Raw genomic sequence first — 16,161 nt, 5'->3', positions numbered from 1 at the left:
ATAGAACATAGAACAGTACAGCACAGAACAGGCCCTTCGGCCCTCAATGTTGTGCCGAGCCATGATCACCCTACTCAACCCCACGGATTCACCCTATACCCGTAACCCAACAACCACCCCCCCCACTAACCTTACTTTTAAGGACACTACGGGCAATTTAGCATGGCCAATCCACCTAACCCGCACATCTTTGGACTGTGGGAGGAAACCGGAGCACCCGGAGGAAACCCACGCACACAGGGGGAGGACGTGCAGACTCCACACAGACAGTGACCCAGCCGGGAATCGAACCTGGGACCCTGGAGCTGTGAAGCATTTATGCTAACCACCATGCTACCCTGCTGCCCCAATTCAGGGGCAGGAGTTCATTTGTAACTTTCTGGACTTTTCTTTTGTTAATTTCACCCGAGATAGAACTAGAACAAAGAACAAACCAGGCCCTTTGGCCCTCCAAGCCTGCACCGACCATAGTACCTGCCTAAACTAAAACCCTTCGCACTTACAAAGTCTGTATCCTTCCATTCCCACCCTATTCATATATTTGTCTAGATGCCCCTTAAATGCCACTATCATTCCTGCTCCTACCACCTACCCAGGCAGCGTGTTCCATATAGTACCGGAGTAACTATAACTATAGGTACCGCACTCATATTCCAACTATCCAACTCATCAGACTCATTTGATTCTTCCCAACTTCCTTCTCTTCATGAACCTCTGAAGGTAAAACATGATTTATATGTACCAACCTAATCTTTCCACTATGAAACATCTTAACAAAATATGTGCCAGACTCACATATTTTCATGACGCTTCCTGGTGGCCACTTCAAACACTTTTCATGTTCTTTCAACCTTAAGTTTCTGGTTCAACTTCAGACTTATTTCTCTCACTGTTGCTTCATAGCTCCAGGGTCCATGGTTCGATTCCCGACTTGGGCACTGTCTGTACTGAGTTTGTACGTTCTCCCCGTGTCTGCGTGGGTTTCCTCCAGGTGCTCCGGTTTCCTCCCACAAGTCCTGAAAAATGTGCTGTTAGGTAATTTGGACATTCTGAATTCTCCCTCTGTGTACCCAAACAGGCGCCAGAATGTGGCGACTAGGAGCTTTTAACAGTTACCTCATTGAAGTGTTAATGTAAGCCTACTTGTGACAATACCGATTATTATTATTATTGTATTTACCAACCTATGTGTAAAAAAATATAGTTCAAGGACTGTGGTCTTCGGTTCAAATATCATTTGATCACATAATTGTATATCTTGGTGTTGGTGTTTCAATCGAAATTGAATCAGAACTAACCCAACATTCGTCATTGTGCAGAATGGGCTCTATCCTCGCCAGAGAAACGGCGTGCGCAGGCGCAGTAGCAAATTGTGAATTGAGCATGCGCAGTAGCTGTGCTGAAGCTGCGGAGAGACAGTGATGAGCTCTCCACAAATGATGAGAAACGGCAAGTTTTGGGAAGGTAATGGAGGCGGAAGAGTAGGTGGGAAGGCTTTGCAATTACTCAGTGAAAGCGTTTAACCCATAGGAAGACCCTCCCAGTCCTGATTTTGCATCAATTTGGGAAGTAATTTCGGTGCCGCATTTCCCCTGCAAGGCCCCAGTTAATGGCCGCCATTTTAAATGGGCCAAGGGGAAGGATGGCGCATGCGCACCCTAACCAGGGCAGCAGTGCGCGTGCGCGGCGAGAATGTGGCATTCTATCCTGGACTGACAGTGATGGATTGCGGAAACGCCTTTTACAGGGGATCAGAAGGGGAGGATTAACACACAGGAAACATAAACCAAGAGAAATGTTTTATTCCTGGACTGAGGGAGATTCCTTTTTTATGGGACATTAGAAGAGCGGAATTTGAAGGAAATTCAGGGGTTATAGGTTATAGGAGGGGTTACGGGGATAAGGTGGAAGTGAGGGCTTAAGTGGGTCGGTGCAGACTCGATGGGCCGAATGATCTCCTTCTACACTGTATGTTTTATGAAATATTGAACAACAATGTCATGGAGTGATTTGAAAAGAACAATGAGAACTCAAATAAAAATAGAAAATTCTGGATAAACTCAGCAGATCCGGCAGCATCTGTGAAACGAAAAACACGCTTAACGTTTGGAGTTCATATGGGTCATATTCCCAGAACTGCAAATTTTAAACTGTGTTGATTCAATCAGTTCAGTTTCACAACCTGCCTTTGTGTTTTTGTCGGTTCTCACTCGTTTTAGTTTTATATCAATTTCGCAGAGTGTTTGAAGGGGAGGATTTAAAGTTGTGAAACTCAAACCAAACATCACATCAGGATCTGACAGTCACCCAATTTATCGCAACCTGAATATCGGAATTTGAACATGGAAGGAAAAAGTATTGTTCCCTCGGAGTATCGACAAAGTTCCAGCCAAACATCTGGCCTGTTGGAACATAAACTCAGTCACACTGGGGAGAAGCCATGGAAATGTGAGGATTGCGGTAAAGGATTTAATTACCCATCAGAGCTGGAAACTCATCGGCGCAATCACACTGGAGAAAAACCATTTACCTGCTCCCAGTGTGGGAAGGGATTCATTCTGTCATCCACCCTTCTGAAGCACCAGCGAGTTCACACTGGGGAGAGGCCATTTAAATGCCCAGACTGTGGGAAGCGCTTTAAAAGTTCTGGGAACCTGATGACCCATCAAAGTGTTCACACTGACGTGAGGCCATTCACGTGCATTCATTGTGGGGCTGGATTCAGACAAGCATCTCACCTCACTGTACACCAGCAAGTTCACACTAGCGAGAAGCCATTTACCTGCTCCCAATGTGGGAAGCGATTCACTCGGTCGTCCCACCTGCTCACACATCAGTGCACTCACACTGGAGAGAGGCCATTCACTTGTTCTGAGTGTGGGAAGGGATTTACTCAGTCGTCTGATCTGCAGTCACACCAGCGAGTTCACACTGACGAGAGACCTTTTAAATGTCCAGATTGCGGGAAGTGCTATAAAAGTTCCAGGGAACTGGTGCGCCATCAACGTATTCACACTGACGAGAGACCGTTCAGGTGCTCTCACTGTGGAACTGGGTTCAGGCAAGCTTGTCATCTCACTGCACACCAGCGAATCCACACTGGAGTGAAGGCATTCACCTGCTTTGAGTGTGGGAAGGGATTTATCAATGCATCCAACCTGCTGATACACCAGCGAGTCCACACCGGGGTGAGGCCGTTCACCTGCTATGATTGTGGAAAGGGCTTCATTACTTCATCCCACCTGCAGACACACCAGCGGATCCATACAGGGGAGAGGCCATTTACCTGCTCCAAATGTGGGAAGGGATTCATTACTTCACCCCACCTGCTGACACACCAGCGGGTTCACACTGGGGAGAGGCCGTTCACCTGCTCTGTGTGTGGGAAGAGTTTCAATCAGTCATCCACTCTGCTAAGACACCAGCGAGTCCACAATAAACTACAATGATTGGAATTTGCTGATAATGACATCCCAGACTCCACATGTTCATTTGATTGCTCTTCTGCTGATGTTAATAAGCTCCATCCCATTCTCAGGTCTTGCTATTGTGGAAAAAAAATGTCAAATAAACCAGCTTTTTGTGAAAGGTACAGTGTGTCTGGTGTTTCTAGCATCTCAAACAAGTTAGCTCCTTTTGAAGAGCTGTCTTCTCCCCCTTTCCTACATCCTCAAATCCAACAACTGTGAGGAGCTCATAGAGTTTCTTCTCACAAAGACTGAGACAATCCAATCTTCAAAGATGTAACAAGCATCTGCAGATTTAGATCTTGTAGATGCCGTATATCTGGACTTCTGGAAGGCATTTGATAAGATGCTGCACAGAAGGGTAATTCACAAGGTGAGATCACATGGGATTAGGGGTAATTTACTAGGTTAGAAAGAAGACTGGCTGACGGACAGGAGACAGTGAATCAGGATAAATGGTTCTTTTTCTGGATGGCAAGATGTAACTAGTGGGCTGCCACAGGGTTCAGTCCTTGGGCCCCAGCTATTTACAATCTATAATAACAACTTGGATACAGGGATAGAAGGTTCTATAGCCAAATTTGCAGATGACACAAAAATAGTTTTAATAAGGAAATAAGAACCTTACAAATGGACATAGACAGGTTAGGAGAGTGGGCCAAAATGTGGCAGGATGGAGTTTAACATAGATAAATGTGAGGTCATGTATTTTGGTTGGAAAAATGGAAAGGCAACTTATTATCTAAATGGTTAGAGACTTTGGGGTGCTCCGATGCAAACAGATCTGGGTGTCCTTGTGCATGAGTCACACAAAATAAGCATGAAGGTGCAACAGATAATAAGGAAATAAAATGGAATGTTGCCATTTATAGCAAAAGGAATTGAGTATAAAGGTAAGAAAGTGTTGCAACTATACAAGATGTGGAGATCCCGGTGTTGGACTGGGGTGAGCACAGTAAGAAGTCTTACAACACCAGGAAGGAACCTGAGGAAGGAGCTGCGCTCCGAAAGCTCTTGTTTGAAACAAACCTGTTGGACTTTAACCTGATGTTGTCAGACTTCTTACTGTGCAACTATACAAGGTATTGGTAAGTCCGCACCTGGATTATTGTGCACAGTTTTGGTGCCTTATTTGAGGAAAGATGTAGTGGGATTGGAGGCAGTTCAGAGGAGGTTCACTGGATTTATTCCAGAGATGAGGGGTGTCGTATGGGGAGGGATTGAACAGTTCAGGCCTATACTCTCTAGATTTAGAATAATGAGGGGAGATCAAATTGAGGTGTACAAGATGCTAAAAATATGGATAAAGTAGACGTGGAGCAGATCGTTCGTCTTGTGGGGCATTCTAAAACGAAAGGTCATAATCTTAGAATAAGAGGTAGCAAATTTCAAACAGATTTGAGGACAAACGACTTCTCCCAAAGGGATGTGAATCTGTGGAATTTGCTACCCCAGAGTGCCGTGGACAGTGGATGCAGGGACAGTGAGTAAATTAAAGGAGGAGTTAGACAGATTTTTAATTGGTAATGGGCCGAATCACCTAATTCTGCTCCTGTATGTTATGAATTTATGAAGAGGCATCTGGATGGACACATGGGCGGGATTCTCCCATTCTGCGGCAGAGTGTCCACACCATCGTAAACGCCATCACGTTTTATAATGCCGTGAACGGGCCGCTGCCAGGTAATTTTGGCCCCTACAGGAGGCCAGCACGGCGCTGGAGTGGTTCACGCTGATCTAGCTGCCGATCCCATTGCAAACTAGGTGCTGCGGGATCTGCGCATGCGCAGTGGCAACGCGCCGGCCCTGACACAACATGGCACAGGAGTACAGGGGCTAACGCGGACGAAAAGAGGCCGGGGGAACAGAGAGGATGGCCTGCTTATTGGAGGCCTCCCCCGGGGTCAAAGTCCCCTTCTTACACCCACCCCCCCGCCACAGGCTGCCAGCAGACCCTTCCACGCTGAGTTCCTGCCGGCTGAGAGCAGTGTAGACCGCCGGCGGGACTCGGCGTTTTCACTACGGCCTCTCGCTCCCATCTTAGACTTAGAACAGTACAGCACAGAACAGGCCCTTCGGCCCTCGATGTTGTGCCGAGCAATGATCACCCTACTTAAACCCACGTAACCCGTATAACCCAACAATCCCCCCCATTAACCTTACACTATGGGCAATTTAGCATGGGCAATTTAGCATGGCCAATCCACCTAACCTGCACATCTTTGGACTGTGGGAGGAAACCGGAGCACCCGGAGGAAACCCACGCACACACAGGGAGGACGTGCAGACTCCACACAGACAGTGACCCAGCCGGGAATCGAACCTGGGACCCTGGAGCTGTGAAGCATTGATGCTAACCACCATGCTACCGTGAGGCTCGTCTATGGCCGAGAATCGGCGGGCGTAGAGTGGCTCGCGCCGGCCAACCACGCCGACGCCAATAGCATTGATTCTCTGCTCTGTGGAGAATCGTGTGCTGGCGTCGGGGTGAGTGGGGGCGTGGCACCATCGCAGGGATTCTCTGACCTGGCCCAGGGCTGGAAGAATCCCACCCAGGATAAGGGAGTAAACCAGGTAAAGGCAGAAGCTATTTTTTAGTTAGGGCATCATGATCGGCACAGGCTTGGAGTGCAAAAGGCCTGTCCCTGTGCTGCACTTTTCTTTGTTCTTGGTTGTGAGTGTCTGTCCTAGTATTCATGTGACTGAACAGATCTTTAAACACAAGGGGCAGGGCGTCCCATGAGGTATTGGGATCCGGAGGGCAGGATTTCTTTATTTTTCTTTCGATATCTGCTTCACAAATAAGACCTTGGGTCTGAAAGGTTAATGCAGTTTGATGGACAGGCTGTCTTTATTCTGAATAATGGGCAACAAGCTCCGCCCAGTCATTCAAAACATTGCCCCTAAGAAAGATGGCGATCGCGCATGCGTCTTGCTACATGTTGCCCCCAATAAAGATGGTGACCGTTAACACAGGCCGAACATGAGGCGCTGCGGCTCTGTTCGTGGTAAATGGACCAGGTTTGTCCGCTTGTTTGCCTATCGCTTTCTACAACATGTTTAAGAAATCTTCCGCCGAACTATCCTATCCTTCTCACCCTTCGTACCTACAATCTCTCTTCGCGTATGCGGATTCGCCAGAGAAGTGCCTCTAAATCGCCATTACTTGCAGTGCGCATGCGTCCCTCATTCACTCTGATTGGCTGGAGCACCAGCCGCCCCCGCCCCACTATTGGTCCGGAGCTGCCGACAATCATCTCCGGGGCATTGAGAGCGGGAGCATGCGCAGTACGGCAGAGGCTGCACATTAGTGCACAGGCGCGGTGTGATTGATGCCTTGTCCTTTGTCCCAGAGAAGCAGAGTCAGCGTCAGGCGGTTGGGAGGATTTGGAAACACTTTGTGGATCCGCAAACCCTTCACCATCATTGTCCGCGCTGAGAATGGAGACATGAAATGGTGCAGATGGTGAGATGGGTTTGGATTTCAGCCTATGGAGGAGGGAGAGTGTGTGGGACGGGGATTGACAGCTTTGGAGGAACAAGAGAGAAAAAAATGTTCCAGAGAAACTGGAATTGTCTGTTCAGAATTAGTTTTGTTTTTCCAGTGTATTAGAAGAGGAGGATTTACAGAAATTCACATCGAGATCTGACACAGCCACTTAATTCATCAGGACCTAAATACTGTTGGCATTTACAATGAAAGGAGAAATGTTTGTCTGTTCTGTCTTTACATGAGAATTTCAAACATCAGTGTGACTGGAAAAGCACCGAGACACACACAACACACACCCGAATTAGAATGTTCCAGTGAACTGACTGTGGAAAGAGCTTTAACCAGTTACACAGCCTGAAAAAACATCACACCATTCACAGTGGGGAGAAACTGTACATGTGCTCTGTGTGTAAATGAAGCATCAACTGATTGTACAAACTGGAGAGACACAAGGCTACCAGCACTATGGAGAAACCGTGGAAATGTGGGGACTGTGGGAAGGGATTTAATTATCCATCCCGGCTGAAACTCATCAACGCAGTCACGTTGGGGCTAACAAAATGGAGAAACCATGGAAATGCAATGATTGTGGTAAAGGATTCAATTATCCATACCTGCTTGAATACCATCGACAGAGTCACACTGGGAAGAAGCCATTCATCTGTTCCGAGTGTGGGAAGGGATTCACAACCTCATCCCACCTGCTGTTACACCAGCGTATTCACACAGAGGAGAGGTCGTACAGCTGCTTTACCTGTGGAAAGAGGTTCTCGTGTTCATCCAACCTCAATGCACATCAGCGAGTTCACATTGGGGGGAAGACGTTCACCTGCTCCTTGTGTGGGAAGGATTTCGCTGGTCCATCCGGTCTTTGGTCACACCAGCAGATTCACAGAGGGGTGAAGCCGTTCATCTGTTCTGTGTGTGGGAAGGGCTTCACTCTATCATCCAACCTGTTGTCACACCAGCGAACTCACACTGAGGAGAGGCCGTTCAGCTGCACTTCCTGTGGAAAGAGGTTCAGATCTTCATTCAACCTCAGTGCGCACAAGCGGGTTCACACTGGAGAGAGGCCATTCACCTGCTCCATGTGTGGGAATGAATTCACTAATTCATCCAGCCTCCAGTCACACCAGCGAATTCACACAGAGGAGAAGCCATTCATTTGCACGTACTGTGGAGTTTCAGGCAGTTATCAATCCTCACTGCACATCAACGCACTCACACTGGAGAGAGACCATTCACTTGCTCCGAGTGTGGGAAAGGATTTGCTCAGTCTGGCAGCCTGCATTTACACAAGCGCACTCACACCGGGGAAAGGCCGTTCACCTGCTCTGAGTGTGGGAAGGGATACACTCGGTCATCCCACCTGCTGACACACCAGCGAGTTCACAACTGTCTGCAGGGTTTGGATTCTGCTGTTAATCACATCCAGGATTGATACGCTGACAATATTTGGTTTGTTTCTGCTGACATTAACAATCCCTATAACTGACTGGAGTTTAATATTCTGGATCTGTCACTGATTTTCAGGGCTGCAATGTTCCTTTTAAAGAGCACCATCTGTGATTTTCCGCAGGAACTTGTTGATAATAAATTTATGAACTTTTCCTTCAACCCAAAATGGATCTTTTGTGCAAATTCTACAATTCACTGTGCCTAGGTAAAAGGTAAAGTTGCCATAGCTGACTGGTGGTGATTTAACCTGACGATCGTGATACCTCAAGCCAAGGGCAAAGTTGAGAAGGCGGACAGACCTTCAGGAATAACCACAGCTCATATGGGAACTGAACCTGCAGTGCTGGCCTGCTCTGCATTATAGACCGGTTGTCTAGCCAAGTGAGCTAAACTGGCCCCACTGTCTCTAAGATTCCACTGATTAACATCTCCAATTAGAAAGTGGTTTTTAATCCTTGCTGACAATTCTTACCGACTTACACATTCTTCACAGTGGCACCTCCACGATCAAATTAAGTTCTCAAGGAACTTAAAATTACTTGTGTCACTTATTAGCACTGAAATTAAAATTGTTGAAATGAGAGAAATGTTGCTGAAGCTTTTCATTTTGTACTTATCAGGACAAACAGAAAAATGCCAAATTTCAAATGATCGTAATTAATACTGCAGGAGCCAAGAGTGCTGATTGGTTTGCAAGTGCACTCTCATTGGCTGAAATACTGTTGTAGAGAAATCAACAGAAAACTACAGGTTCCCCAAGCTTCCGAGTAATTCAAAAAAGGTGCAAGGCTTGATCATATTCCTTTTGTTTACGGAGAAAACATATGAATGTATGTCGCTCTTAGCAAAATAAAATGAGTCATGTTGCGAGCTTTTGGATTGGATTTGTTTATTGTCACATGTATCGAGGTACAATGAAAAGTATTTTTCTGCGAGCAGCTCAACAGATCATTAAGTACATGAAAAGAAAGGAAATAAAAGAAAATAGGGCAACACAAGGTACACAATGTAACAACATAACACCGGCATTGGGTGAAGCAGACAGGGGTGTAGTGTTAATAAGGTCAGTCCATAAGAGGATCCTTTAGGAGTCTGGTAACAGCGGGGAAGAAGCTGTTTAAGAGTCTGTGTGTGTTCTCAGACTTTTGGATCTCCTGCTCGATGGGAGAAGTTGGAAAAGTGAGTAAGCTGGGATGGAGGGGTCTTGATAGGGGCAGCAGGGTAGCATGGTGGTTAGCATAAATGCTTCACAGCTCCAGGGTCCCAGGTTCGATTCCCGGCTGGGTCACTGTCTGTGTGGAGTCTGCACGTCCTCCCCCTGTGTGCGTGGGTTTCCTCCGGGTGCTCCGGTTTCCTCCCACAGTCCAAAGATGTGCGGGTTAGGTGGATTGGCCATGCTAAATTGCCCGTAGTGTCCTAATAAAAAGTAAGGTTAAGGGGGGGGTTGTTGGGTTACGGGTATAGGGTGGATACGTGGGTTTGAGTAGGGTGATCATGGCTCGGCACAACATTGAGGGCCGAAGGGCCTGTTCTGTGCTGTACTGTTCTATGTTCTATGACTGACATTTTAAAAATAAATTTAGAATACCCAATTATTTTCTTTTCCAATTAAGGGGCAATTTAGCGTGACCAATCCAGCTACCCTGCACATCTTTGTGTTGTGGGGGTGAGACCCACGCTGACACGGGGAGAATGTGCAAACTCCACTCAGACAGTGACCTGGGGCCGGATTGAAGAGCTTTACTTATTGTCTTAATTTGATTGTTAGTGTTGCTATAAGTACACTCGGGATTGTTCAGCAAGTGCTGCCTGTTTTATTACACTTCTGGTAGCATGTTATGTTACACTACTGAATGTAATATATGTCACTCAATACTGTTGTTGATGAGGTTTTCTGAATCTTGATGAGAAAGACTCAAAGTCATCCAGTAATAACAAAACATTTATTGAGTAATTAAAACAATAATTTTGTGAGTTCTTTACTTAATATTAATACTAGTGATAAGGTTAACAAGATCTAAATACAGTAACTATATTTATCTGCACTAACACGCTGAGCTAATCTACACTCCTGTCCTGGTCACAACACACCCAAAAGAGAGAGAGGAGCAGAATGAGCGTGCTTTTATACCCCTGTTAGTACTGCCCTCTAGTGATTCTACTCATTGCACATTAACCCCTTAAGTACATGCACATACAGAGATCACTACACTGCCCTATTATGGGTTTGTGGGATAATGTTCATTGTTTTATATTCGGGTCCAGGGATAATGTTCACTGTTTTAGTTTAAGCTCTGGATTTGTTAGATTGGTGACTGATTTTCTGTGATGGAATGGTGTATCAGGGTGGGAGTAAACTTTCTCATGGACAGTGATGGGAGGAGACCTGTATAAAATAAACCCAAACTAATGGTGATCACAGCACCATGTTAGTAAACTTTGGTCAATATTTTATCAGAATCATTTGTCGCCCCGTTTGCTGAATTAACATCAATTGGAATGAATTCAGCAGCCCAGCCACCTAATCTGCACATCTTTGGGCTGTGGGGCTGAAACACACGCAAACACGGGGAGAATGTGCAAACTCCTCACGGACAGTGACCCAGAACCAGGATCGAACCTGGGACCTCGGCGCCATGAGATTACAGAGCTAACCCACTGTGCCACCATGCTGCCCGCCCATCCCTAATATTCCTTGAAACGGTGGCTGCTTTAACTGCTGCAGCCCCTGTGATGTAGATACTCGGTCTCGTCTACATGCGACTCCAGACACAGAGCAATGTGGCTGACTCTTATTTGCCCTCTGAAATGGTCAAGTAAATTATTCAGTGCAAGAAAAATTAGAGATGTGCAGCAAATGCTAGCCTTGTCAGCAACCCCACATCCTAGTAATAATACATTTTAACAAGCTGGCTGATGTAGAGTCTGTCAAAGGCACAATATAAATATAAATTTACATTGTTAACTTAAAAATAATTAATTAATCTTTATTGTCACAAGTAGGCATACATTAACACTGCAATGAAGTTACTGTGAAAATCCCCTAGTCCCCACATTCCGGCACCTGTTCGGATACACAGAGGGAGAATTCAGAATGTCCAAATTATCTAACAGCACGTCTTTCGGGACTTGTGGGAGGAAACCGGAGCACCCGGAGGAAACTCATGCAGACACAGGGAGAACGTGCAGACTCCGCACAGACAGTGACCCAAGCGGGAATCGAACCTGGGACCCTGGCACTGTGAAGCAACTGTGTTAACCACTGTGTTACCATGCCGCCCTTTCACTGCAGACTGTCTGCTTTCTGTGAGAAACACCCAGAATTCCAACCAAGGCTCCAGCCAGAATCACTTATCCCTATGGTAAGAGACCAGTTTGGATGTCGAATTGATTTTTTTTTTTTAAATTTAGAGTACCCAATTAATTTTTTCCAATTAAGGGGCAATTTAGCATGGCCAATGCACCTACTCTGCACATCTTTGGGTTGTGGGGGCGAAACCCACGCAAACATGGGGAGAATGTGCAAACTCCACACAGACAGTAACCCAGAGCCGGGATCGAACCTGGGACCTCGGCGCCGTGAGGGAACAGGGCTAACCCACTGCGCCACCATGCTGCCCTAGGATGTCGAATTGATATTTAAATTTATTACTTAGATTCAAAACTAAATGATTAACCCTGAGGTCTGCCTGAAGAATTCACCTCTCTAACAAAGACATGACAATAATTATCAAACCCAATGTCTCCAGGTAAAAGAGCCAGCTGCCATTTTATAGTTCTTACCCTTCGACCTTTGACTTCTTAGGTCAATCTGGGCCACGTCTTGTGAATGTGAATCCACTGAGGGAATTTGTCAGATTTATAGCCCAGGTTTTCCATTTATCTGATATTAAAAACAATAGATATTCACAACACCTTCCCCAGGAAGAAATGAAAATGTATCACCATTGTAATATCCCAATTAGAATGTTAGAACTTGCAACATGTTGTATATTTTTAAAAATAAATTTAGAGTACCGAATTATTTTTTTTTTCCAATTAAGGGGCAATTTAGCCTGGCCAATCCACCTAACCTGCACATCTTTTGGGTTGTGGGGGTGAAACCCACGCAGACACGGGGAGAATGTGCAAACTGCACATGGACAGTGACCCAGGGCCGGGATTCAAACCCGGGTCCTCAGCGCTGTAGTCCCGGTGCTATCCACTGCGCCACCATGCTGCCCTAACATGTTATATATCTTAATCACAGCTGTGATCTTTTTATTCATTTATTTATTTTTTAGAAAACATTTTAATAAGGAATTTATGATTTTATAACAATAAACAATTCAAATACAAATGTACACGTAGTTCAGTGTGGAACACAACTGGTTCAGTAATGTCCTTCAGGGAACCTGCCACCCAGTCTGGATCGACACAATACAGGCACTGCAAGTGGAGACATAGAAGTAGCAGAGGTTGAAGGAGGGATTTTATATATCTACAACTCCACCAGAATGTCCCAAACCTGCAACCTCCACCACTTAGAAGTACCAAGGTAGCAGATAGATGTGAACACCATCACCTTCACGTTCCCCTCAGTCACCCACCATCCTGACTTGTCTGACATCCAGTACTAAAAGAAGACATTTATTTCATATAAATACTGGGAATACTGAACCCATTGTCTTCAGTCACCACTACAGATTCCATACCCTGGGCCCAAATTCCATCCCTCTCGCCAGCATCTGTGAGGCTGAACCAAACTGTTCACAACCGTGGAAAAACATTTCACCCAAGATGAGATACCAACCATATATCCACAACATCACCAAGAGCGCTTCTTTCCACCACAGTCACATCGCTTAACTCCATTCCGGTCTCAGCTAATCTGCTGCTGACACCTCATTCATTCATTTCTTACATTTGGACTTAACTCTCCGAACACAATCCCTGCCACCTTCCCAAATTTAACCTCCCCGTAATCTTGAGGTTATCCATAACTCCACTGCCCGTGTGTTTAGTCACACCAAGTGTTGTTTACTCATCACCCCTGTGCTTGCTGACCCGCAAAGGCTTCCAGTCAATAAACAAATAAATTACAACATTCTCAGCCTTGATTTCCTTCATCCTGTGATCATCCCTATCTCTGTAATCTCCATCACCCACACAATCCTCCAAAATATGTGTTCATCTAATTCCGGCCTCTTCAATATTTCCGATAATAATCGCTCCAGCATTGGTGACAGTTCTTTCAGTTGCCTGGGACCCATGCTCTGGAATTTCCACATTAAACCTTTCCATCTAACTTACTTTTTCCTTTACGACGCTCCTTACCTCCTACCTCTTTGACCAATCTTTAGATCCCTTGCCCAAGGGGCTGTTTAGCACACTGTGCTAAATCACTGGCTTTGAAAGCAGACCAAGGCAGGCCAGCAGCATGGTTTGATTCCCGTAACAGCCTCCCCAAACAGGCGCCAGATTGTGGCGACTAGGGGCTTTTCACAGTAACTTCATTGAAGCCTACTCGTGACAATAAGTAATTTTCATTTTCTAATATCTACTTGTGTGTCTGTGTGAAATGTTGCCTTGTAATATTTCTATGAAATGCACTGGAACATTGTATTGGAACAAAAGTGCGTTATAAATAGCAATGAATGTCCTTGATTTGGACAAATATCACTGTTCCTTCACCATCACTGGGCGAATGACCTGTAATTCCTTACCTGACAGTATTATGGAAGCACCTTCAGTGTTTCAAGGGCAAAAATCATCTTCCCCATATGCAACTGGCATATTATTTTATCCACGCAGAGACGCACAAACTTAAAATTTCAAGGTGTGTTAAATTAACAACAGGTAATAAAAATGCTGCAGATTTGATTGTCAGAAGCAGAGAACAAATGACCTACAGTGCAGGATAGAAATTGCCCCCATTCTCTGCTCCTGCTCCAGGATCAGTAAAGTGAGTTAAAGATAATTTCGGAACAAACCCATCAGTGAGAGAGCAGGATAGAAATACCCCCCCTTCTCTCCTCCTGCTCCAGCATCAGTAAAGTGAGTTAAAGATCATTTCTCCTGAACAAATCCATTGCTGCATTTCCTTCCTGAAGCCACATTTGTCCACTGGGGTCTGGCACCGGGAGAAAGCGGCAGCTGCCGTTGAGTTGGGTGTTGAGGCGGTGCGGTTAGTTTGTTATTGGGGGTGTTGAGGCCCCCACTGGGAGTGTGAAGCTTCCCCTCCCACCCACTGCCCCTAACGCTGCCTCCGCTTATCCGCCTCCTTCCCGCCTGAAGATGAGACAAACAAGCGTCTGTCCCGGGACATGAACCGCTCTGCGCATGCCCCACATCACAATGCCCGGGGAGTGATTGACAGCAGATCTAGACCTATAAGAAGAGGGGGCGAGCCTGGAGGACCGTACGGGAACGGATGGTCATCCAACCAATCGGAGTGAGTGAGGGGGCGGATGTGACTGAAGCATGCGCAGTGCCGGTAATGGCGATGGAGAGAAGTTTTTATGTCGGATCCACAAAGGGTAAGAGGAATATTGTGGAACGCGGGAGCGATGGATCTGGCTGGTGGGTGGAAAAGTTTTCTAAACATGTTGCGCAAGTGCACACTCTGAAAAACCACTTCCTGGTTTACCCATTTCACGGAGCGGGGCCGCGTGGGTCCAGTGATCGGTTGGGGTAACGACCGCCATCTTTACTCGGGGCAATGGGCAGCAGAGCGCATGTGCGGCCGCCATGTTTGTTGGGGGCAACATTTTCAATGACTGGGAGAAGCTTATTCCACATTGCTCAGAATGGAGACAACCTGGCCAGCAAACTGCATTACCCTTTGTTCTGGGTACTTGGCCTCCCATTACCCCGGTTTACACAGACCCAGATATCTAGGATCAGAGTAGTAACAGAGGAGTAAAGAAACAGAAGCAAATTCTGCTCCCTGGGTCCCACTAACTCAATGGATGTCTGACCCCATGTGCTGTTCAGTTACTCAAAGATCCATGTTGGAAACTAACAACCCGAGTAGTGGCGCAGTGGTTAGTACTTTTGCCTATGGCATTGAGGACTTGGGTTTGATCCCAGCCCCGGGTCACTGTCAGTGGGTTTGCACATTCTCCCTGTGTCTGCGTATGTCTCACCCCCACAACCCTAAGATGTGCAGGGTAGCTGGGTTGGCCATGCTAAATTGCATCTTTATTGGCAAAAAATAAGTGGTTATTCTAAATTTATTTAAAAAGGGCTTGTCTCTTTCCTAATGTTCACAATTAAAGGAGTGGGTTTCCCAGGAGAAGGCCGACATTTCAGGGGACATTAAATTAGTAATGGTCAGAGATACGTCTCATGTTCTTATATGGTACAGATTAGATATGTTATTCATGGTTCTGTAATAAAGTAAATATATTATTATTTCTCGTCTTATAATATAAGACTAGCTATGTTGTAGATTTCCAGTCATCTCTTCCCTCAGAGGGTTGTTAGTCTTTGGATTTCTCTTCCACAGGGACCAGTTGTATCTGGGGGTCATTGAATATATTGAAGCACAAGTTTCACAGATATTTTATTGACAATGGAGTTAAGGGTTATGGGGAACAGATAGAAAAATAGAGTGAATGCTGAGGTGAGGAGGGATTTCTTCACTCGAGGATGTGGTGAAGCTTTGGAATTCCCCAGAGCAATGTGCAGCCTCGGTCATCAGGTATGTTCAAGACAAATACCGACAGGTTTCTAGATATCGAGAGATATGGGGATTGTGTG

The 16,161-nt window shown here is 45.9% G+C and overlaps 2 protein-coding genes across 2 annotated transcripts in view; one reads left to right on the top strand and one right to left on the bottom strand.

Moving 5' to 3' along the window:
* Positions 1-16,161, bottom strand: part of LOC119961335 (gastrula zinc finger protein XlCGF26.1-like) — a gene marked incomplete at its 5' end in the record, with an annotated part of 59,074 nt that overhangs the window by 16,261 nt on the left and 26,652 nt on the right. The window lies entirely within an intron of this gene.
* On the top strand, positions 1,390-3,549 carry LOC119961334 (zinc finger protein 239-like). Its single transcript, XM_038788726.1, has 2 exons — positions 1,390-1,464; positions 2,239-3,549. Exon 2 carries the CDS (start codon positions 2,343-2,345, stop codon positions 3,447-3,449), a length of 1,107 nt encoding a protein of 368 aa, XP_038644654.1. The 5' UTR covers positions 1,390-1,464; positions 2,239-2,342; the 3' UTR covers positions 3,450-3,549.

Source organism: Scyliorhinus canicula, unplaced genomic scaffold, assembly GCF_902713615.1.
Source record: "Scyliorhinus canicula unplaced genomic scaffold, sScyCan1.1, whole genome shotgun sequence".
In the NCBI taxonomy this organism is placed as follows: domain Eukaryota; kingdom Metazoa; phylum Chordata; class Chondrichthyes; order Carcharhiniformes; family Scyliorhinidae; genus Scyliorhinus; species Scyliorhinus canicula.
This window is presented reverse-complemented; position numbering and strand designations above follow the sequence as displayed.

Coding starts and splice junctions, on each gene's coding strand:
- LOC119961334 (XM_038788726.1), top strand. CDS start 2,343: ATGGAAGGAAAAAGTATTGTTCCCTCGGAGTATCGACAAAGTTCCAGC.